General features: G+C 40.8%; 1 protein-coding gene across 2 annotated transcripts in view; it reads left to right on the forward strand.

Annotated features, from left to right (window-relative positions):
• Positions 1 to 5,130: 5,130 nt before the first annotated feature.
• CDH20 (cadherin 20) overlaps positions 5,131 to 23,656 on the forward strand; it is a 73,215-nt gene continuing 54,689 nt past the window's right edge. Inside the window, exons 1-3 of one of the 2 annotated variants that reach the window (XM_081096650.1) lie at positions 5,131 to 6,066; positions 20,973 to 21,022; positions 21,148 to 21,376. In XM_081096650.1, the coding sequence (XP_080952776.1) occupies positions 21,149 to 21,376 (228 nt within the window). In that variant the 5' untranslated portion in view covers positions 5,131 to 6,066; positions 20,973 to 21,022; position 21,148. Of the gene's footprint in view, positions 6,067 to 18,757; positions 19,251 to 20,972; positions 21,023 to 21,147; positions 21,377 to 23,656 lie in introns of those variants that run through there. The other variant, XM_081096651.1, reaches the window with a different exon arrangement.

Genomic DNA, 23,656 nt, shown 5'->3' on the forward strand with positions numbered 1-23,656 from the left:
GGCCAATAACTTATGTGAAATCCCAGGTTGAAAAGAACTATTACCCCCACAAAAATGAAGGAAAAGATCCAAACAATAATGAGAAAAGGTGAACATTATAGTTTGCACCATAGGACAGTTGTCTCTCTACTTTTGTAAAGAGTTAAACATTTTTTTTAGCATCTATTATGTTCCACACACTATGCTTTGCATGTTGCATACATGAGATGAGTTAATCCTTAGAGTAACTCTGCAACTCTGAGAATTGGAAAAACTCTCTGAACCTCAAAAAGATTAAATAATCTGCCCTGGCCAAGTTTGGCCTGGGGGAGGAGCATCATCCCATACACCAAAAGATTGTGGGTTAGATTTCTGCTCTGGGCACATACTTAGGTTGCAGGTTCGATCCCCAGTCAGGGGATGTATGGGGGTCAACTAATCATTGTTTCTTTCTCACATCACTATTTCTCTCTCTCTAAAATCAATAAAAACGTGTCCTCAGGTGAGGGTTTAAAAAAATTTTTAAATAATTTGCCAAAAACAAAAAACCTAGAAGTAGAATCTAAACCTGATTCTACTTTATCCCACAGACCACGTGTTTCTTTCACTAGCACCAATAGCTAGTATTTACAGGATACTGGCCATGCACTAAGGCCCAGTTATTAGTGCTTCACATATACTGACGTAGGCAATAGATTTATGAACTAGCTGCTACCAGCTCCTTCTACAGATGTGAAAAGGAAAGCATAATGAGCTTAAATACTTTCCCAAGTTCACACAGCCTGTAGATGGTGGAGCAGAGATTAGGACCCAGGCAATCCAGCTACATGGCACATAAGGTTGCCTCCACTGGAGAACTTGATTCTGTGGGTGGTGCACAGCCCTTCTTCATGATAGCTCTCACTATTGAGTCAACTCTGTCACAAGTTCAAAGAGAAACTGAGTTAAAATTGTACAACTCGCCTTTTCACTTCATGTGTACAGAGGAAAAGTGACAGTCTTGGTAGCCAGCATTCACAAGTCCTTATTTCACCCTAAAAGAGCTCTTTTTCCTTACATCTTCTAAGGATTCAAGAGATGCAGATAGGCTAAGGATGTTATGAATGAGGGAAATCTCTTTTCATTTCTATGTGCAGGTGTGTGTGTGTGTGTGTGTGTGTGTGTGTGTGTGTGTTTTAGAAGCAGGGGGGCACAGTACTCAAGAACACTGATAACTCTTCTGAGAATGTTCTTTTCCTTACCTCTCATTTTAAGAACAAGCAAATTTTGTCTGTATCTGCTAGACCAGCGGTTCTCAACCTGTGGGTCGCGACCCCATTTGGGGGTCAAACAACCCTTTCACAGGGGTCCCCTAAGACCATAGGAAAACACATATATAATTACATATTGTTTTTGTGATTAATCACTATGTTTTAATTATGTTCAATTTGTAACAATGAAAATACATCCTGCATATCAGATATTTACATTACGATTCATAACAGTAGCAAAATTACAGTTATGAAGTAGCAATGAAAATAATTTTATGGTTGGGGGTTACCACAACATGAGGGTCACGGCATTAGGAAGGTTGAGAACCACTGTGCTAGACTATATTCCTCTAGTACATTTTTTTCTCTCTGGTTGCTACATTAAAAGTCTTCCAATCACTACAGTGCCACTGGCTTAATGCACTATAACCCATATCTTATACAATGTGTCCAGGGAAGGTTGGACTTACCTTAGAGTAAGCATCACTTCAGTTGCAGTGAGTTGGCCATAGCCGTGACCTATGGGGAGCCCCAGTGGCCATTTATCGTAAACTACTAGAGTCCCAGTGCACAAAATTTGTGCACAGGGGAGCTCCCCTCAGCTTGACTTGCACCCTCTTGGAATCCAGGACCCCTCAGGGGATGTATGACTGCCAGTTTAGGCCCAATCCCGCCAATCAGGCCTAAACCGGCAGTCGGACATCCCTCTCGCAATCTGGGACCGCTGGCTCCTAACCACTGGCCTGCCTGCCTGACCATCCCTAACCACTCTACCTGCCTGCCTCATTGCCCCTAACCACTCACCTGCCTGCCTGATTGTCCCTAACCACTCTGCCTGCCTGCCTCAACAATCCTAACCACTCTGCCTGCGTGCCTCATTGCCCCTAACCAGTCTGCCTGATCACCCCTAACCGCTTGCCTGCCTTCCTGATCACCCCTAACTGCTTGCCTGCCAGCCTGATTGCCCCTAAGTGCCTCTGCCTCAGTCCCTGCTGCAGCAGCTTCATCTGGAAGGTCATTTGGCTGTCCAGCCTAATTAGCATATTATATTACACTTTTATTTTTAAAGATAGCTTGTGGGTGATGCCAATGAAGTTCAAGAAGCCACATTTCACATGACTTCACATTTTGCTGTGTCTCTTTTAAAATAGCTAATAAAACACTGGCAAATGTGTTCTTTATTATTAATTTGTTCCCCCATTTTCTTCATCCCTCTCTGTTCAACGAAAACCATTTCCATTCATCCCACTACAACATATCCCTTCATGACCAGCAAAAAACAAATAAACATCCCCGCCCCCAATCGCAAAAACCTAATGTGGTAACTGCCTACAGATTTGGAGCTTTGTATGCAAACTGTTTATTATATTCACAAAACTGGGAAAGAACTGCAATAGAACTGCTTCTGGAAAGATGAAGCCAATTTCAGAATCCAATTTGCAATAGGAAATGCCATGTTTGTTTCATGTCTGCCTCTGCTTCAGATGAAAAAAAAAAAAAGAAGAAGCCAAACAAAAAGCAAAAACCGTTGGACTGGCTGATTATTTCCAGGCAAAACAGAGGGCAGATGCAAAGCCATTCAGTTGGCTGTAGAGACTTGTCTGTCTACCTCCAGTCACGTTGGAAGCAACTGAGCAAAGCTGAACCCCTGTTAAGTGAAAATTCACACACACATACACACACAAACACACACAAATGTTTATTTAAATAGCATTATTAAAAAAATATAGGTTTGGCTCTCACAGGGACAGGTGGTATGATAGACCAGGCTGGCTGCTCAGTTTGTTGAGGGCCCTGCCTCCCAACTTTCCTGTAGTGAGAACACAGTATACAGCCTTGGTTGTACATGTAACCGTCGAGCCCAACACAGCCCTCATTAAGGTGGAAGGATCTCTGGAAGTAACCTGTGGTATTTTGTAGATTTAAAATCAACCCGTGTGTTTGTGATTGTGTGTGTGTGTGTGTGTGTGTATGAAAATTACCTCTGCTTCTACATTTACATATGTACATTATAGTTTTTAGCTATCTACATATATGTGGAATTAATGAATAAAAACATGTAGTCACACACACACACACACACACACACACACCAAACACAGAAAGAGATCTAGATACACTGCAGATATCCTACATAAAGTATATCAATGATTCAGAGAGATTCTGATACAAAAAAATTATGTAATTAAAACATGTAATTAATTTTTAAATGAGTTTCTTTCCCCAGTATTCAGCTTTCTTGTTAAAGACCATTTTTCTCATTGCTCCCTGGTGAAAACAATGTCAGTGTTGCTTCTGCTGGTCTTCACCACACATACACACAAACAAGCACCAACCAGTCTCATCCAACTGTGCTCACCTCTGCTGACTGTTGTGTATGCTTATCAATCATTAATACTGGAATGCCCAGGAGGTATGGGGAGAACAAGGTTTGGTTAGCCTGATGATTGTGGGATCACATCTTATCATGCCTGTACACAATATACCCCATGACTTGTCTGAAACATGAGTGGGCACTGGCTGTATCCAATCTATTTCTATGTCATATTGTCATTGGTCAAATATGGCCTTGTTCTCCCATTCCCTCCTTTTCCAACTGAAAAAAGAAAGGAACCAATAAGCCTGAGCTCAATTTGTTCTGGCAATTATTGCAAAGTTCCTACTGTGAGGGAGATCCTGCTCACTGGTGCAGAATGACATGCAGCCATCCAGGGTCTAGACAAAAGGAGACCCGCTTTTCTTCAAGTGTATTCAGCCATGTACAGACATATTGGCTGAGATGCCTGCCCATTCACATCTTAATGGAAAAAAGAGAGAGACAAGAACCTGGGGCGGGAGGAAGAAAAGAGGAGAATGAAGGATTCTCAACTGACAGCAGTAACAACACCTGAACTTGGTAAAGAAGAAGAAAGGAAACTATTTTGACCACAGAACAGTAAATCACTGACATAATGTGAATATATGTTTTAGTAGCATTCAGCTAAATTATGCTTTTATTACAGATAAAGGTTACTATGACACTGAAATGTGCAAGTGAAGAAAGTTATGCTAGAAGATAGGATTATATGAGTCTTCCTTCTCTCTTCTATCTCCTCTCTCTCTCTCTCTCTCTCTCTCTCTCTCTCTCTCTCTCTCTCCCCCCCCCCCCCACTCTTCACTAAGGTAGAGCTGCATATTAATTCAACCAAATGAAACTATTAGGATGAAATACCACCAAGATGCATTCTAAAGTGTAATTCCTCTAAAATAAGTATGTAACTTTATTAAAAATCAGAGTACTAGTCAAAAGGTGAAAAAATATTACATTATGATGAAAAAGAGGTCATTTAAGAAAAGGCTGAAATAACACTTCTTTTTGAAATGGCATATGAAGGCTATTATAGCACTGAAAGAAAAGGTGACTTTTTCTTAATATTTGTCCTTATTCTCTGTTCACGAACAGAAGGAAATGTTTGAAGAAAAGGTCACTTTAAATTCTAGACCGTGGCACTGGCTCCTCTCTGAGGCTGAATGCCCTCATCTTCTTCTCTTTCAGCTCTATCTAATGATAACTGGTCTGCCTGTCCAACATTTCTGTCTACTCAGAAAACAGGTGACTATGAAGTAATGTCAGAGTCATGTCCAAGACATGCCAGAAACGTTTCTCCCAGCAAAAGTCACTTATTTCACAAGATAAGTAATGAAATAAATAGGGGGAAATTAAGTTAATTTTAAATTCTGTTATTACTTGCTTCTTTTTAGTCATAATGGAAATGGGGGGGGGATTGCAAATTCAATAACAACATGCATTTTTTCCATTACAGAGAATGGTTAATTCAATAGACGAATCATCAGAGAATGATCTCTATAGTCTTATCAAACTCCAGACATAGAAACAAACGGAAGTTTGAAACATAAAATATACTATAAAATTGTTGGGAAAATTGACTACAATCCCCAATGAAATTACCTCTTATGGCAATTAAGAGCCCATTTGTAGGAGCATTAACAGCCTCAGGCAAACTCAACAAACCCACTCCTGGCTGCATTAATGACAGATTTATTAGGGAGTATTATTTAATTAACAATAATGTGAAAGGGCAGCTCAGCTGAGTTACAGCATACTTACTGGAAACACTAAGCAATGGTAAGTGAAAAAGACATGCAATTTGTTAGCCTTCCCATGTTTATTTTGTTTCTGAAATACATAAGTAGATGGTATGTATTTGCCACTAGATATTTTCAGCTGTCTGTAAGGACAACATGTCCAAAGAAGTTCAGCTCTTACTATACAATGATGCTAATAGTCCCTTGCTGTTTGATTCTGTTAAGAAATCCCCCTAGGGCCTCAAATGTTCAGGGACAGCATTCTCTGTCCTTTCCCCCTCTAGACAAGGGCAACTGCCAGCCCCCCTTCCTTGTATACACCAGGCTCCCTCCCACCCCCATACATCATTTACCACTAATCACCTAACATAAGTGATGCCTTTTGTTCTCACTCCCTTCCCAAGAAGCTTTGGGTTGTCAGCAATTTGGTGACTGGCTGGGTCTTATCCCCCTTCCATTTCCTCCCCGCCCCCCCCCCCCCCCCCCGCATTCTGACCCTATGGCATGGGCAGAGTGAAGAAAAGACTTAGATGAGTGCAGACTTCTCCCCGTCAAAGTTAAATTCCCAACATCCAATGACCTCCTTTAGAGCCGACTGTCATTCAAAGCCCAGTTTCAAACTGGCAAAGGCAGGGCCACTTAGGTTGTTCTGACATATAGTGGGAGCGGGCAGCATGAAGTGAACTCCACAACTAAAGTGAAGAGCGCAGGAAGATGCAAACATAGTGCACTCCCTGGAAGAAGGAGAAAAGTAAGTTATAAAACTTTTCATGCCATCTGTTATTTCTATGACATATATTCACAAAATTTAGTTTAAAATTGGTCAGTGACATAGAAAAGATTGTCTTGGGAAATGGTTGTGCCGACTTAGTTCCTGTGGGAGCCAAACAAAGCTAGCTAAGATAGTAATTTTAAATTATTATTGGGTGATTGTTAATTGTAGTCACCAGTGTCCATTAAAATTCCTGCCAACAGAAAATCTTTATCTTGCCTTGATTTATGGTAAGCTTAGAAATGAACAGTCAGTGTGGAACATGGTTATTAAACAAAACAAATTTCTGTTCATGGCTTTTGAAAAGACAAATCTGAAATCCCAACAGTCAGCTTGTGCTTGTATTTGGAAGTAGATTAGGATGGTGTGTGTGGAGAGCACTAGCATCCACAGTGGATTAAGATTGATTTCAGGAGCTAAAGATTTTTCTCTTTGATTCTTTTGAATCCAAAGTAGTTTTCGCTCAAATAACATCAAAGGCATCTGATTAAACACATCTCCCAGCAGGATTTTATGGTGGGGCATGCTTTATTATGTGCAGTATAATCAGATTGATATAATATGGCATCAGCCAGTGAATGTCTTGTTTTGAAACAACTTGTGGAAATAGATTTTATCCCTTTCTTTAATTCTAATTTAGTGCTATTAACCAATTCCGTTATTTAAATTGATTGTTAAGATCAGAATCAGTTTGATTTATCAGAATGTATTTCCCATTAATAAGGTTTTCTTTTTAGCCTCCTTCTTTAACCTTCATTTACTTTTAGTGCTTTGAAGACAAACATTAGCAAAATCTTTTTCCTTAATATAGATTAAAGTATGTAGACTGATTCCTGTTAAACTCTTCATAACTTTACAGTACAAGAACAAAAAGTTGCAGAGTTTACTGGTATATGAGTTTCTTTTAATGCAACTTTAGTGTATAAGAAAGAGGAAAGGGATTATAAGAGAAAGAAATAATAAATTAAATTTTGCAAAAGATAAATTTTCTATTCCAAAGAAACCCAATTCCTTTACTGACATAGAAAAGAAATCAAGAGGAATTTTAACTGCAAATGCATTTCCACTAGTAACATTTGAACGTCTTCGTGGCACTGCTATATGGCATTTAAATACCAAGGGGGGGGGGGGAGGTGCCAGCAAGAAAGCAAGAGGGGTACACAATTTTTCCACACAGCAGAGCTAACAATCCTATCTTGCCACACGTGTTACTTGAGATCAATCAATGCATCATTTAAATTTTTCCTTTTTTACTGATATTTTGCAGCGAGTAAAAGTAGAAATAACTAGAACCAAGCATCATCATCAACTGACTGCACTTTAGAGTGAGACTGCTAAGTCTTTTCACTGTATGCCTGTAAATTCAACGTTTTTCCTAAGCAAAAATGAGCACAATGCTGTAAATGCATATTATGATGTAAAAGTCAGCATCTGAAAATGTTATTGATTTACAGGATTTCTGAAAGACCTGAAGCCTTCTGGTTCCATGCCCACCTTTGACAGACCTACACTGAAGTCAGCAGGGAAGTTCCTCCCCCGCAGTTAGTCTCCTGCTCTAGCTTCATCCCTTGCCCAAATCAGGGCAGGAGACTTCTTAATCTCCATAAGCAACCTGTCCCAGTTTATAAACTTCACTGTCAGAACATCCGCCCCTGTTTAAATCTCTCCTGCTGCTGATTAAGGCCATGTTCCCTGCTCCTGACTCCTAGGAGATGCCCATCTGGAGGGAAGAGGAATTTTAAAAATTTGGATGTTAATTAAACTGCACCTTGACTTTTTTCCCAGTAGCCTTAAAGATTCCTTTCCTTGGCCACTGTAGGTTTCATCTTTAGGGTGCTGTGACCTCCTCTGTACCTGCTCCAAACTTCCATCCTCATCCCTAGAAACTAACAAAGTTCTAGTGAGGATCCTAGTCACACATGGTGGTTCTTCAGGTTCCTATCTGTTAATACTGCTATACAAGTGCCATATTCTCTGGAAATTAGAAAATTATATTGCTAAATCATTGTATACTTTTACTAATTTGATTCTATTCCAATCTTTACTAAATTCCTGCTTGGTGCCAACACTGTGCTAATTCTGAAGATACAGAGACGACAGTCACTGCCCTTAGAGAATTCACAGGATAGTGGGGGAAGCAGACCACAGGGGCTATGCTGGCCTAAAGGACAGGGTGGCAGGGGGCACAGAAGTCAGGCCTGGTAACCAACAAGTACTTCCTGGAAAAGAGTTGGCTAAACAAAGTAGAGCCTGAGAAATGCATTCAAGTTTGAGCAGAAGCATGAATGTATTAAAACATAGCATCTGTTGTTTATATTGATGGACAAAAAAAACCCAAAAACCAACGAAACAAAACAAAAAAAATGTGAGGGAAACAGGGACAGATGAGGCTAGAATGGTAAGTAGGATACAGACACTTTAGGGCCTTAAGTGCCTTGTCAAGGAGTTTAGATTTTATCAGTTATGAAATAAGGAGCCATTAAAGACCTTTTAGCAGGTGAGTGGCTGATAAGAGGAAAACAGGGTAAAACAGGGACAGCAGCTAAAAGCTGTTGCGGTGGTGAATGTAGGACATTTACAAAACTGGAACTACAGCAATGGCAGAAGGAATGAAGAGGAAAGATGGATTTGAGGGAGACTTAGAAGGTGTAATTGGTAGACTCTGAGGTTTAAGTAACCAGATATGGTGGGGTTGGGGGATGGAAGGAGTCATGGTACACTGATGTCTGAATCTCTACTTTGATGACTAGAAGTGCCATTCATTTCTGGGCTAGAGGAAGCAAACCAAGAGACCCAACAAAGAAAGAAATCAGGAATCAAACTGGAAGTGATGTCCACTATGATCCTCCAATGATTCTATCAGAAGCTAATTGAACTAGACTTTAAGGGGAGGAGCAGGAGGGCTCTGTTCAGGGTCCAAATTAAGACCACCTCACACTTTTGCTTGAAAGGTGGCTCCAGTTACTGAGCTAGAGAACACTATTGAAGAAATATCAGGGAATAAAAATGGTCCAGAAAAATGAGGACATTTAACCAATCTCTGCCCCATGATTATATTACTATTATATATAACTAGAGGTCCGGTGCACAAAAATTTGTGCACTCAGGGGGGTCCCTCAGCCCCGCCTGTACCCTCTCGCAGTCTGGAACCCCTCGGGAGATGACCACCTGCTGGCTTAGGCACACTCCCCAGGGGATTGGGCCTAAGCTGACAGTCAGACATTCCTCTGGCAGCCTGGGAGTCCTCAGGGGATGTCCACTTGCCAGCGGGGTGCAGGCCTAAGCTGCAGTCAGACATCCTTAGTGCTGCTGAGCAGGCAGGAGAGGCTCCCACCACCACCGCTATACTGGCAGCCATCAGCCTGGCTTGTGGCTGAACAGAGCTCCCCCTGTGAGAGCGCACTAACCACCAGAGGGAAGCTCCTGCATTGAGCATCTGCCCCCTGGTGGTCAGTGTGTGTCATAGTGGCCAGTCATTCCCAGTCGTTCTGCTGTTAGGGTCAATTTGCATATTACCCTTTTATTATATAGGATAGAGGCCTGGTGCATGGGCGGGGGCTGGCTGGTTTGCCCTGAAGGGTGTCCCGCATCAGGGTGGGAGTCCCGCTGGGGTGCCTGGCCAGCCTGGGTGAGGGGCTGAGGGCTGTTTGCAGGCTGGCCACAGCCCCTTCAGGGTGGGGGTCCCTGCAGGGGTGCCTGGCCAGCCTGGGTGAGGGGCTGATGGCTGTTTGCAGGCTGGCCAAGACCCCCAGCAGGGACCCTCACCCCATGAGGGTGTGGCCATCCTGGGTGAGGGTTTGGTAGCTGTTTGCAGGCTGGCCATGGCCCCCAGCCACCCAAGCTCCTAGTGGAGGCTGGCTGGAAGCAGGTATCTGGGATTTATTTTTCTTCTATAATTGAAACTTTGTTGCTTTGAGTGGAGTCCACACCTGGCCAGGGCAGGCGGAAGCTTGGCTTCCTCCATCGCTGGGGCAACCAAGCCTCCTGCTTGCTCCAGCTCCGTGGCTGCCGGCCGCCATCTTGGTTGGGTTAATTTGCATATAGTCACTCTGGATGGAGGGCATGGCTTGGGGTGTGGCAGAGGTGCGGTCAATTTGCATGTTTCTCTTATTAGATTATACTAGAGGCCCGATGCATGAAATTTGTGCAAGGGACTCTGCCTTTGCAGTCTCAGCTGGCCCTCAGCCCCTCGCAGCCCCGGCTTTGTCTGGAAGGTCATCCGGATGGTCATTCTGCTGTTTGAACTAATTAGCATATTAGCTCTTTATTATATAGGATTGGAAATAGGTTACTGCTATACTCTATAGATAAAAAATCCCACTCTTGTCACATGCGTACAGCTGGGCATGCTCTGTTGGGTAGATCAAGAGATGGTGTATCAAGAAGAGAATATTGAATCTCGGACTTATAGACAATGTCTTCTACAATTACCTCCTACAAAGGTAATGGAATCTGTAGATACATAATATCAGTCTAGGACCTTGGCTGGCAAACTGCGGCTCGCAAGCCACATGCAGCTCTTTGGCCCCTTGAGTGTGGCTTTTCCACAAAATACCACATGCGGGCGCACACGCACAGTGCGATTGAAACTTCATGGCCCATGCACAGAAGTCGGTATTTTGTGGAAGAGCCATACTCAAGGGGCCAAAGAGCCGCATGTGGCTCGCGAGCTGCAGTTTGCCAACCACTGGTCTAGGATAAGCTAATTCTAACATAACACAGCTCACTCTATTAGTTCATTCTGGCATAGTGTTAGAGTAGATTTTCCACTTTCCGATAACTGTGAAGTGACTAAATTCTATTTCTCCAATTGCAGGATATGAAAATGAGTAAAAAAAAAAAAAAAAGATGGGCTCTCACATCTTGACAGGGCACAAAGAAGAGCTATGTCATGATCTTGGGCATGTAATGTTCTGTCTCTTTTCAGTTTTCTATCTGTAATATTAACAATTTTACAGAATATTTTTTAAAAGTTAATAAAATGCCCACGACCCCAATGTGAGATTGCGGTTAAAGGAACAATAAGTAAAAGGAACAATATGTGAGGTCAAACAGTTTCTAGCTGAGTGACGTTCTAGATCAATTTTACCCAGTAGGTCCCAGGTCAGCCAGCATCAGTGAGCCTCCTCAGTGTGTATACTCAGGAGCAAGGAGAACAGCTCTAAGAGAGAGGAAGGAGCTCCCATTCTTTATGCCCAAATATGCTTTGAAGTTTTGGACTAAAATGAGAATGAAAGTTCTTGTCTCACCTCTTTTAATAATTAGCCAAAGAAGAATTTTTTACTCCTAAGTCTAAAACCATTGTTTCAACACACACACACACACACACACACACACACACACACACACACCTACTTTCAAATCTATTATATGCAAATGTTGGAGACTCTGCCTTGAGTTCAAACAGCTCACCAATCTTTTCCAAACCTGGGATCCCTGTTTGAAGTTCTCCATAACATTTTTCCCTGGACTCTCAACCGATTCTGCCACCACCTCTCTCCTCTCCAGCAACACAACTAAAAAGAGATTCAATCAGTTATGTTTGCATTCTCAAAAGCTTTTAATTGCTCACTATGCACAACTAAATATATTAAAACACTTCAGTCCAGCAATATTCAAAGCTCCTAATGGTTTTGGCCTGCATCTCTCATTACTCTCCTGAATGGACCCCTTTATCCCAGACAGGCCCTTTACATCCTATATCTGCACCTTTGCACTTGCATTTCTTTCACTTGAAATGCATTCCTCCCTGTTCTTCAAGGTCTAGTTTATATGCTACCTTGAACCTTTTCCTCCCTAATAGACATCATTTCTCCCTCTTCGGACCTGACGTAGGGGTCTTGTGGCCATTAACAAACAAATCCATGTTACAGTCAGTCATAAGTGAAGTACATGCTGCAGAAGCAGTGAAGAAGAATCCCAGTTCATCCACTTCATTGTTATGTAGCATTTGCCATAGCTGTGGTGTAAATACTCATACCACTGATGATTTCAAGGAATTGGGGAGAATGTGCAAATCAGTTCTCAATAAGCTGGGAGGAGCAATGCTGCATACTACTCTTAGTTTGTTTCTTTGTAAAATGGGAAATAAATACCTTTTCATGAAATTCTTACAAAAATTAAATGATAAAGTAAATGTAAATTTCTTAACACAGCGTGGCATAGAATAAACACTCCATGCTATAGTTCTGCTACTCTAGCTGCTGCTACAACACTATCATCACTGCAAGTAATGGTATTATGCCTATGCCTACGACTACTTCTATTTCTGCTACTAGTATGAATGATAGTATCAGCCCCTCTAAACTGTAAATACCTTGAAGGAGGGAAAGGGAACATGTAGATAGCAAACATTTACCCCAAATTCTTCTTCCTATGGATTAATCTTTATGGCACAGGGAAGGCTACAGAAATGTCCTGCCTTCCTAAAGTTCTATAAAAAGGCAAAGTTCTAAGAGAAAACACTGAGTAATTATTTGGAAGTTCTTATCAAAAATCTTTAGCCAATGATTTACATTTAAAAAACATGCTTTTTTGAAATGAACAAGTACAAATTTAATGCAATTATAAATGTCACATAAGACTAAAAATTAGTGAACATGTGAGACAACTCTGAAAATTAAAAATTGATCATTCCTGTCTAACTGTAGTCATAGAAATTGCCCATGGACTGAACTGCAATTTCATTAGCTTTGATTAAAAGTGAAACAGAAAGAAGGGTAAAGTAGGTCAAAAACTTCCTGATTCCTTTGGGGTTGAAACATTTCCTAGATACTAAATGTGTGTGAAAGGATCAGTAAGAACCTATTTCCCATCCTTGGATGATATGGAAAGAAAGATAGGGCATCCCTCAATGGGAAAAACTGATTATAATGAGAATGAAAAGCAAAGACAAATTAGCCATGAACTCAAGAGAAAGGATTTCTAAAGTGGAAATTCCTTTATTTGTGACCTGAGCTAGGGACATACAAAGCAGGTTTTATAAGGGACTGAACAGGTGTTTTAAAGCCAGCTTTTAATTACATAATTCAAGCTTTTTTCCATTTTTTTGTTCTACTCCTCTCACCCACACATGGACACACACATACATCTACGCTTATATAAAACCAGATACTGTTCCCAAACTCTTCAACTAAACCATTCTTATACATCCCTCTCAACCACATCAACCCCACAGTTCCATTTTTGGATTTCAAAAAAGCACTCCCTCTCATAAACTAGTTTGGTTGTGGGAGGAACAGGAGACAAAAGAAGGAGAATAGCTTCAGTGAACACTGCAAGAGCTGAACCTTTAGGCTCAGGATTCCACAGATTTTGAGAAACTTAGAATTCATGGAAATACAAGTAATCAAAATTAGAATAAGTAAGAGTGATGGCCACCTTATCTAAGAAATTCCCATTGATATTCAGTATGCTTTGTTTTTCTGTTCAATTATAAAAGAAGGTAATACCATACATAATTCCTCAAATCCAGTCACACCATCAATTTGTTTACAGCTTCTTTAATGAGTTGGGGAAGAAAATATAACCCCATTAAATGTGAACACTGATTTTAAGGTATATTCCATTTCAGAAATGTTAACTTTGGGAACGGGGGGCAAAGTTATGAAGCAAATGAGATGTGGAGGAAGAGTGTAGAAGTGAGAATATAACCCAAATGCAGGAAAATGCAGGAAATCAAGTACCTGGACAACCTCTTCTGGCTCAGTTGAGAGTTGGTTGTAGTCAGCTTTGAGTAGGCTGGTGAGTTGATGACCACAAAAGAGGGATGAAGCATCTACTCATGACATGGAAAGTCTGCAATAAATGAAACAGATTGTAAGTCAGAGAACTGTCTCATTTCTCAGCCTACAAAACCATACTATATACACTCTTTCCAAAGCAGACCCTCAGTGGTAGGCTTTGGTCAGTAGTACAGACATACACATCCAGATTCAGAGGTGTTGGATGTTTGTTTTCAAAAGCACTGAAAATATTTTCTTTATGGAATTGCATAAGAAAATCTTGTTGCCTATGAATTGTACATGTTCAAAGATATCATCACCATATGAATTTTTCATTCCACTCCATACCCATACCACCTGTTTTGTTCTCTGTGGGTTCTATATTCTATACTGAAGTATTTTGGCTTCTAAGTAAATATGTTAGTTTGTATTTCTCAAGAGAGAACCTTGATGGAGAAGCAGGGTAACGTGGCACTGAGTTGTGCTCTGATTTAATGATGATGCACCTCATGGTCTCCTGCATATCTAGAATCTTCACAAGTTTCTTTTCTTTTTAAGCGCATTTTTGAGGCTCTTACTATAAGTAAAAGTGGTAGCTTAAGAAGTCTAGCTGACTAAAACCATGATACACTGTCTGTATTTACTTGTAAAAAAAGGCATAAGGCCATATCAGTAAATTAACACCCACTCCCTTCATAGGGAGTCACTAGCAGAAGCAACTGATTTTCTGCTACTCTGGAGATGTCATTTGAGTTTACTGAGTAGTACTTCCATTAACCATGAAAAGCTCGGGAAAACTGGAATAATGAAGAAAGAAATCAGAGGGAAACCATAAAAGCCCAGTGCATTTCAATAAGAAAGCAGTAACCATCCCTTCCCCCAACTTTAAATATCACAACGAATTCAAGCAACAAAATAAACAATTCACCAAGAGCACGCTTTATGTACAACTTTAATTTCTTCCTACTGTGTTCATTACTAAGCTATTTGCTTTCTTCAGGCAGTATGGGGGAAACTTTTAAAAGACTCATTTAACACAGAAGTCAATTTCCACTAATGTAGTCTTCGTGTGGAATATGTGGTCCTCTAAAGCAGATCTATATACACAAATATACATACATTAGCCTCTTTTTTATAAGAACAGCAGAAATTAGCTCACCTTCAAACATAATCACTATTCTTATCCTGCAGGGAAAAACATGAATATGAGAACCATATTATTTACAATAATTGCAAACTGGTATTTCTGATAGGAATGATTTCCCCTTCACTTGTATAAAAACAGTTCTAAGTGTGAAAGAATAATATAGCCATTGTATAACCCAGATTTTACTTTCTAAAAAGTTAGGCAGGGAAGGAACCAAGATGGCAGCATAGGTAAATGCCTGCACTTGCTGCCTGCCACAACCACATAAAAATTACAACTAAAATACAGAACAACTATCATCCAAAACCACGGGAACGCTGACTGAGTGGAAGTACTACAACTAGAGAGGGAAAGAAGAAAGTACATAGAGACTGGTAGGAGGTGCGGAGGTGCAGAATGGGTGTGCCAGGAAGGAGATCGCCTCTGTGGAGGCTGCCTGGAGGAGCGAGGGGTCCAAGCCCCACACCAGACCTCCCAGCCCAGAGTTCCAGAGCTGGGGAAAGAATTCCCTATGGGTCATAAGAACTACAGACTATAAAAACCAATGTGAATTGGGGCTGAGTGACACACAGGCTGCTGGAGACCCAGCTGCTCCTTTTAAAAGGCTGGCACCACAAACTGAATTTACAAACTCCCACTTCCTCTGAGCTCCAGTGCTAGGCGAGGCTTTAGGGGACCCAGACACATATAGGGAGAAACTGGACTGTCTGGCATCAGGGCAGGAACTTGGGGCAGCTTTCTTCCAGATGGAGGTGCTCACAGTGGTCATTGTTCCCATGCTGGGACCTCCCTGGTGCAGGGCTAACTGACAGCCATTTCTGTTTGTTCCACCCTGGTGATTATCTGAGACCCTATCCCACCCAAGCTGTGTGCAGAAGCTTTTGCATATGAATGGCCTGTCCTTTCTCAGCCTAAAACCTGTAAGACAAGCTGCAGCTGGGTAAGGGAGCCCCAAACTTATCAATAAAAGGCCCAAGGCTGGCGCCAGCACCAGCACCAACACCAGCACCAGCACCGACCTACCTTGCTTCACAGCTGGGCCTTGCATGGACACTTCCAAACCCGAGACAAAAAGGAGGAATCTGCAGACTTCTCTGTAGCTCCTGCTGGGTGGCCTCAGGCAGTGGCTGACTTTGCACCTCCCTGGAGACCCAAGACCCAGTGTACCCAGTGGTCAGTGTGAGACCATACCAGATTACAACTCTTCACATCCATAAGAGACACACTCAAGGGGCATACTCAGTGAGCACCTAAGCCCCACTGAAGCAAGTCCTGCTCCATAAGGGTGTCTCCTGCACAGCAGCTCTTCCACTGTAGTTGTAACTGGTCCCCATAGCCCATTGGCCTGGAGGTCAATTCCTCCAGTGACACCAACAGCAATCAAAGCTCAACTACAACAAGACTGTGCTCACAGCCCACAAAGGGGTGCACTAAGAGTGTCTACCTCAGGTGACTGGGGATGCTGAGCCATTGGGCCATACTGGACACCTACTACACAGGGCCACTCTATCAACTCAAGGAGACTTAGCAGCTCTACCCAATGCACTGAAACAAACACAGGGAAGCAGCCAAAATGTGGAGACAAGGAAACATGTCACAAATGAAAGAAATTGAAGAAAGCAAACTACTGGATATAGAGTTCAAAACCACCATTATAAGGTTACTCAAGAATCTTCTAGAAACCTCCAAGGAACTTAATGAGACCTTCAAGGATCTTAGTGAGAATGCCAAAAAAATGGAAAAGAACCAGTCAGAAATTAAGCATACACTGACTGAAATAAAGAATAATATACAGGGATTCAACAGTAGACTAGAGTATCCTGAGAATCAAGTAAGTGATATGAAATATGAAGAAGCAAAAAACACCCAACCAGAAGAGCAAAAAGAAAAAAGAATCCAAAAATATGAAGATAATGTAAAAAGCCTCTGGGACAACTTCAAGTGGACCAACATCCGAATTATGGGGGTGCCAGAAGAAGAGAGAGAGAAAGATATTAAAAACCTATTTGAAGAAATAATGACAGAAAACTTCCCCTACCTGGTGAAATAAATAGACTTACAAGTCCAGGAAGCGCAAAGAACCCCAAACAAGAGGAATCCAAAGAGAACCACACCAAGACACATCATCATTAAAATGCCAAGGGCAAAAGACAAAGAAAGAATATTAACACACTGTATGCAGGAAACGTGTTTACACATTTTACGTATTTATACGTTCTACCAGTGTAGGACAGCGCGGGACACGTATTAATACGTTTTTTATAGACTAGTGGTAGAATGCGGGTAACGTATAAATACATAAACTAAAGTTATCATAATTTTACTGAACATTGCCATTTGTGCAAAAAATTAGCAAAAATGGCCCGCGCCACCTGTTAGCACGCAATAAAAACTACCTGCAAACAATGTGTTAAAAGCAGCAAAAGAAAAACAGTTAGTTACCTACAAAGGAGTACCATAGGACTGTCAGCTGATATCTCAAGAGAAACTATGTAAGCCAGAAGGGAGTGGCAAGAAAAATTCAAAGTGATGAATACTAAGGACCTACAACCAAGATTACTCTACCCAGCAAAGCTATCATTTAGAATTGAAGGTCAGATAAAGAGCTTCACAGACAAGAAAAAGCTAAAGGAGTTCATCGCCACCAGTATTATATGAAATGCTGAACGGTATTCTTTAAGAAGAGGAAGAAGAAGATAAAGGTAAAGATAAAAAATTATGAACAACAAAATGACAAATACATATCCATCAACAAGTGAATCTAAAAATAAAATGAATAAAAATCTGATGAACAGAGTAAACTGGTAAATGGAATAGAATCAGGGGCATGGAAATGGAAAGACCGACGATTCTCAGAGGGAAGAGGGGGTGGGGTGGTGCAGGAAGAGATTGGACAAAGATCTTACATGCATGTATGCAGTACCTATGGACACAGACAATAGGGTGGCGATGACCTGGGGTGGGATGGGAACCGGGTGGAGGGGAGCTATGGGGGAAAAAAGAGAGACATCTGTAATAACCTCAACAATAATGATAAAAAGAAGATAATTTTAAAAAAAAGTTAGGCAGGAAGTATTTTTCATTGCACTCCACCATGAAAAAGAAGGAATAAAGAGGAATAAAGTGTTCTGCATCAACTGTAGCTATCAAGTTATTGAACATAGAAAATGTTTATGGAAACTGTGGGCTTTGATGGTTCAAGTTTGTAAAAGGAGACATGAGAGGGGCACACAGGCCATCAGAGCTTTCACAGGATGGCCAAGAGCTCCAGCCCTAATCAGAGGCCACTTTTGCACATGCTCAGTGAGAGGGAAGAACACTCCAAAGCTTTGCACTGTAGTATAGGAGGCCAAAGCTGACAATGCTCAGTGAGAAGAACATGAGGACTTTGAACTGGAGGGTAGGAGGCCAAAGTGGACAGGAGACAGATGAAAGCTGAGGGGACTGATCGACCTACAAAACACTCAACACAAAGATTCCAAAGATCGCTGTTTTCTCCCTTGATGTCTGCAGATGACACCTCTAGGTAAAGAAGGGAGTTTTAATTGGCAAGCATGCATGTCCATTTTGTAAGAGATAGGAGAATATAAGGAAAAGTACTTAAAATCCCTCAAAATTTTCTCAAATCTCATTCTGTTCATAAATTTAGCCAGTGGAAGCAAGAAAGGGGACATCTGCACACTCCACCCATATATGTGCACCTGTGCACTTTGAATCCGAAGCAATGTGCTAAAACTAGCCAGAAAAAAATAAACAAGTGAAAATAATTCTTAGGCAAAATGTACACTTATGAAACACAGACATTAAAGGAAATATATTAGAGTATATAACCTGAGTTCTATCATTATTGAATGCCATCCAAAAATAATAATTTTCTCTATTCTAGAGAGTTTTCCAATAGCCAGTTCATTAATTTTCCTCATATAGAAAAGCAATGTTTGGTTATTACAGAATTAGACTGGTCTAGAACTCACTAAACAGTAGAACTTACCACAGATATAGAAGTCCATGAAATAATGTATAAATACATTATGCCCTTTCAGAATTTTGGTCCAAAAAAATATCCAGGAAATAAGTTTCAGGTTTAGCTTCATCAGTTTCATACATGACCTAGGTCATTTCTCCTATGTGACTGCTCAAATGCCAGTGGGCCCCTTAGTCATTTTAAGAGTGCTTTCACCTGCATTATCCCAACAGATCCCTGTGGTAGTCCTTGAGGCAGGTGGGAGAAGCAATATTGTCCCTGCTTAACAGATGAGGAACAAAAATGCATCGAAGTAAACAAGTCAGAGGTAATGAAGATAGAACAGAAGAGCTAAAAGTGACTGACTCTTAAGTTTCAATCTCACAACAAATGGAATATTCCCTTTACGGTTACCAATCATAGTATTCTGGCAACATTTCCTTTTTATTTTGGCAATATCCTTTAGTCTATCTTCTATTAGCTATTTCTCACCAATCTTTGTCATTAATTCATATCCTGGGTTAAGGTTCCTTCTTCCAGAACATTTCCCCTTAGGAATCAGAGAAACATGAGCTGGGTTTCTAACTATTGGTCCAAAGAGAGGGGACCACTAATACTTGGTAACTCACCTTTTGGCATGCCATTGTTCTTTATTAACAAACACATCACCCTAAATAAAGCACACTTGGCTTGCTTTTACTGAACAATCAATCCACCTTTAGAGCTAGAACTTATGAGGCACAGCCTCCCATTCTGTTTCAAAAACTCTATAATCCTCCTCGGCTTTTCCCTCTTTCTCAGTCCTCACTGAAGTGATTTCCTGTACAGAAATGAAATGGCCTATTGTATGAAATAATTATAAGATCTTTTTTAATTCCTTTGTTCGTGTTAATAAGCTCGTATTTGGGAGGAAAGCTAAAATGAGTTCTGACGATGATAGGTGGAAGGTGGTAACTGAGCTAGCATCAATGTATTCATTTTAAACCACCTGGAGAAATGGAGCATTATTTCATTGCAAAGGTCTGAAATCCCAAATACACACATTTGTTCTGAGAAGATAACTGCAGCTCTCCACATTAACAGTGACATCTTGGTTGTTTTTGGCATGAGTGGCTTGAATGAATGCTATACCATCTCAGTAAGCCCAGCTCACGAAAAGATTGATGAGGTCACAGCAGAGGAGTGAAGTCACAAGCTAATCTGACTTCACAGAACAAAAGAAATTTAACCGATGAAAAGATGTCCCCAGAGTAGAAGTCAGTATCCTTTTGCCATCCACATCCTTTCAGTGGGGGAAAAAGTGAAGGCTAGACTCTTAGCATGCCCACAGTAACATGGGACTAACAGCATTTTAAAGTCTCATGTGAATGATGCAATGACTAGCTGACCATTCAAATCCTAGAAAGGTCACATTAGCAGTTCCTATCAGTGCATCAGAGACGAAGCAGTAGAGTGTGAAACTCGAATTCCACTATGAGCTAAGAGAATGATTAAAGTCAGAAGTGATCCATGGCTGCTGAGAAACGAAATCCAAGATTCCTAATATTACCAGTAACATGGAGCTGCACAAGATAATTGTAGGTGGCAAAAAAAAAAATAGTTAAATTTTGCTTTTAGTTTTTTTAATGAGCCAAGAAAAGCAGTTGAATTAATGAAAATATTAGTTATTAGCTATAAATTTTGGAAATAGATACGATTTTTAAGAGTTTAGAAGGCTGGCTGATCATAAATATTTCAAAGTGCACACTATTAATTCAAGCCAATCAATAATACAGCATAACCCTCCAGCAACACTACCAATGAGAAGAAATTTATGCATTACTTTTATTCCCACTGAAATTCATATCCAAAGGTTTGGGATTGATTATAGCAAGAAAAATTGTTCTTTTATCAAAGTATTATTTATTAGTCAAACATTTCCCAAGCAATAACATGTATGACTCTTTAATTTGTTGAGTAGAAAACTGAATAGTGACATTTCTTGAAAACTTGCTACAATCCCACAGGAAAGAATTGACATCATTACAATGTGTTTTCCTTAACTTGACAGGAAGTCAACTTCAAGCAGATTGACTTGAACTGGGATCTCATTTAGGAAGCGTAAGTATCCAATAAACTGTGTTATTATTTTTTTTTTTTACTTGCAAAATACTCAAGTTCCAGTGGCTTACCATCCTGTACTTTACTTTCTGAAAACTTGGCATTCCCACGTGGACTTCTGGTAGAATGAGCAATGCAAAGAGCTGGCTTGGACTTGGCTTGTCCTTGTACTTCTGGGGATTGATGGACCTTACGACCACCGTTCTCTCGAGCACACCAACACCACCAGGCAAATTAAAAGCGCTCCTGTCAGACAAGCCACAGTTACACTCAAGGACAAAGAGGAGCTGGGTTTGGAACCAGTTTTTTGTTCTGGAAGAGTACACTGGAACTGACCCTTTGTATGTCGGGAAGGTAAGAACTGCCAAAGAGAAAGATAAATGATCAGGATATTGAATGCTGAAATTGAGTGTGAATTGAATATGAAAGCTCACCTAGCCTGTGTCTGAAGCCTAGGAACAATTTTAATGAGTGGTATGTTACTTGACAGTTAGCTGAATTTAATTTTTACTTTGTCAGATAACCAGTCAGAAAGGAAAAGATTTCTCTCCTTGTCTCCTTGTTCATGCAACTGTTCTGAGTGGAGAGGGGAGGTGTGAGTCGGATTTGGAGGGAAAGCCTGGGCCCCTGCAAGAGCCATTCAAGTCCCAAAAGCAGAAGCAACAGTCTTGGGAATGACAGGATAGGGAAGAAAGAAACTAGGGAATGCAAAGGGGGAAGCATTTTTTTTTTTTTTGCTTTGCTTTGCTTTGCTTTTTTCTTCAAAGCATTTCCACAGGTATAGCCTAAGGCCCAAATTTAAGGGGGAGGGAAGAGAATACAACATTCTTCATTTCAGAAAATCTTAGCATGTGCTCTATCCTAAAGGATAGCTGGAGACAATCAATGAATATATTCACAAACTTTATACTCAAATTCCCTTGATATATCTATCATTTTATTTTTAATCCAAGCTTTCTCCTATGTTTACATTATTTGGTTGTTAATCAGAGACCGTGTTATGAAAGCAACCAAGTTTAGAGAAAATGGGAAACAAGGAACTAATTAAAAAATAAATAATTCATTTAAATAATAACTTAAACACTTGTTTAGCACAAACGCTAAGAATATGGGTTTCAGAGACACATGTGGGTTCCAGACCTGCTCTGACAAAGGCTTCCAGAGTGACTTTGCACAGGTTCACTAAGCCCCATTAGCATTTGTTTCTTCAAATGTCTAATGGGGCTAATAAGAGAACTACAACTTTTCAAGAGCTGTCTATATAAACGCTTTCCTCCCACCCACTTTTTAAAAAATACATATTTTTATTGATTTCAGAGAGGAAGGGAAAGAGGAAGATAGAAACATCAATGATGAGAGGAATCATTAATTAGATCCCTCCTGCATGCCCCCCTCCCACTGGGGATTGAGCCCACAACCCGGGTATATGCCCTGACCTGGAATCAAACCATGACCACCAGGTTCATGGGTTGATGCTCAACCACTGAGCAACACTGGCTGGGCTCTCCCACTCACTTCTTAAACCAATTACCTGACTTCTAACCCCACCACTGCACTAAAGCTGTTTCCCCGTGCTCCTAAGGACCTCCCCACTACCAAAGCCAATGGTTTCATTTTATTGAATGACACTGCTGGTCAGCTCCTCCTCCTTGACTCATGATCCTTTTTGGCTTCACAACCTTCACAATCCTCTCAGCCTCTTTGCTGGTCCTCTCCCTGACCCCAATTACTGGAGGTCTTATAAGCTCTGCCCTGGGCCTCTTTGCTACCCAAACTCATTCCCTGGGAGGATTCACCACCTTGTGATTTTTTTTTAAATTCAATATTGTTTAAAATATTAAGTATGTCTCCTTTTTCCCACATTGGACTCTCCCCGGCCACTTCCACCTCTAGTACATGACCTCACCCCCTATTGTCTGTGTCTATTGTTTATGCTTATATAAATGCATATAAGTTCTTTGGTTGATCTCTTACCCCTCTCTGCCTTCCCTCTGAGGTTTGGTGGTCAACTCAATGCTTCTCTGTCTCTGGATCTATTTTTGTTCATCAGTTTATGTTGTTCTTTATATTCCACAAATGAGTGAGATCACGTGATATTTATTTTTCTCCAACTGGCTTATTTCACTTAGCATAATGGTCTCCAGGCCCATCCATGCCGTTACAAATTGAAAGAATTCTTTCTTTTGTAAAGTAGCATAGTATTCCATTGTGTAGGTATACCACCATTTTCTAATCCACTCATCTGCTGATGGGCACGTAGGCTGTTTCCAAAATCTTAGCTATTGTAAATTGTGCTGCTAGGAATATAGGGGTACATATATCCTTTCTGATTGGTGTTTCTGATTTCTTGGGTTATATCCCTAGAAGTGGGATTACTGGGTCAAATAGGAGTTCCATTTTTAATTTTTTGAGGAAACTCCATACTGTCTTCCACAGTGGCTGCACCAGTCTGTATTCCCACCAGCAGTGCAAGAGGGTTCCTTTTTCCTCACATCCTTGCCAGCACTTGTTGTTTGTTGATTTGTTGATGGCAGCCATCTGACCGGTGTGAGATAGTACCTCATTATCATTTTGATTTATATCTCTTGGATGACTAGTGACTTTGAGCATGTTTTCATATGTCTCTTGGCCTAC

Source organism: Myotis nattereri (genome assembly GCF_964212035.1).
Source record: "Myotis nattereri genome assembly, chromosome: 8".
Lineage (NCBI taxonomy): Eukaryota > Metazoa > Chordata > Mammalia > Chiroptera > Vespertilionidae > Myotis > Myotis nattereri.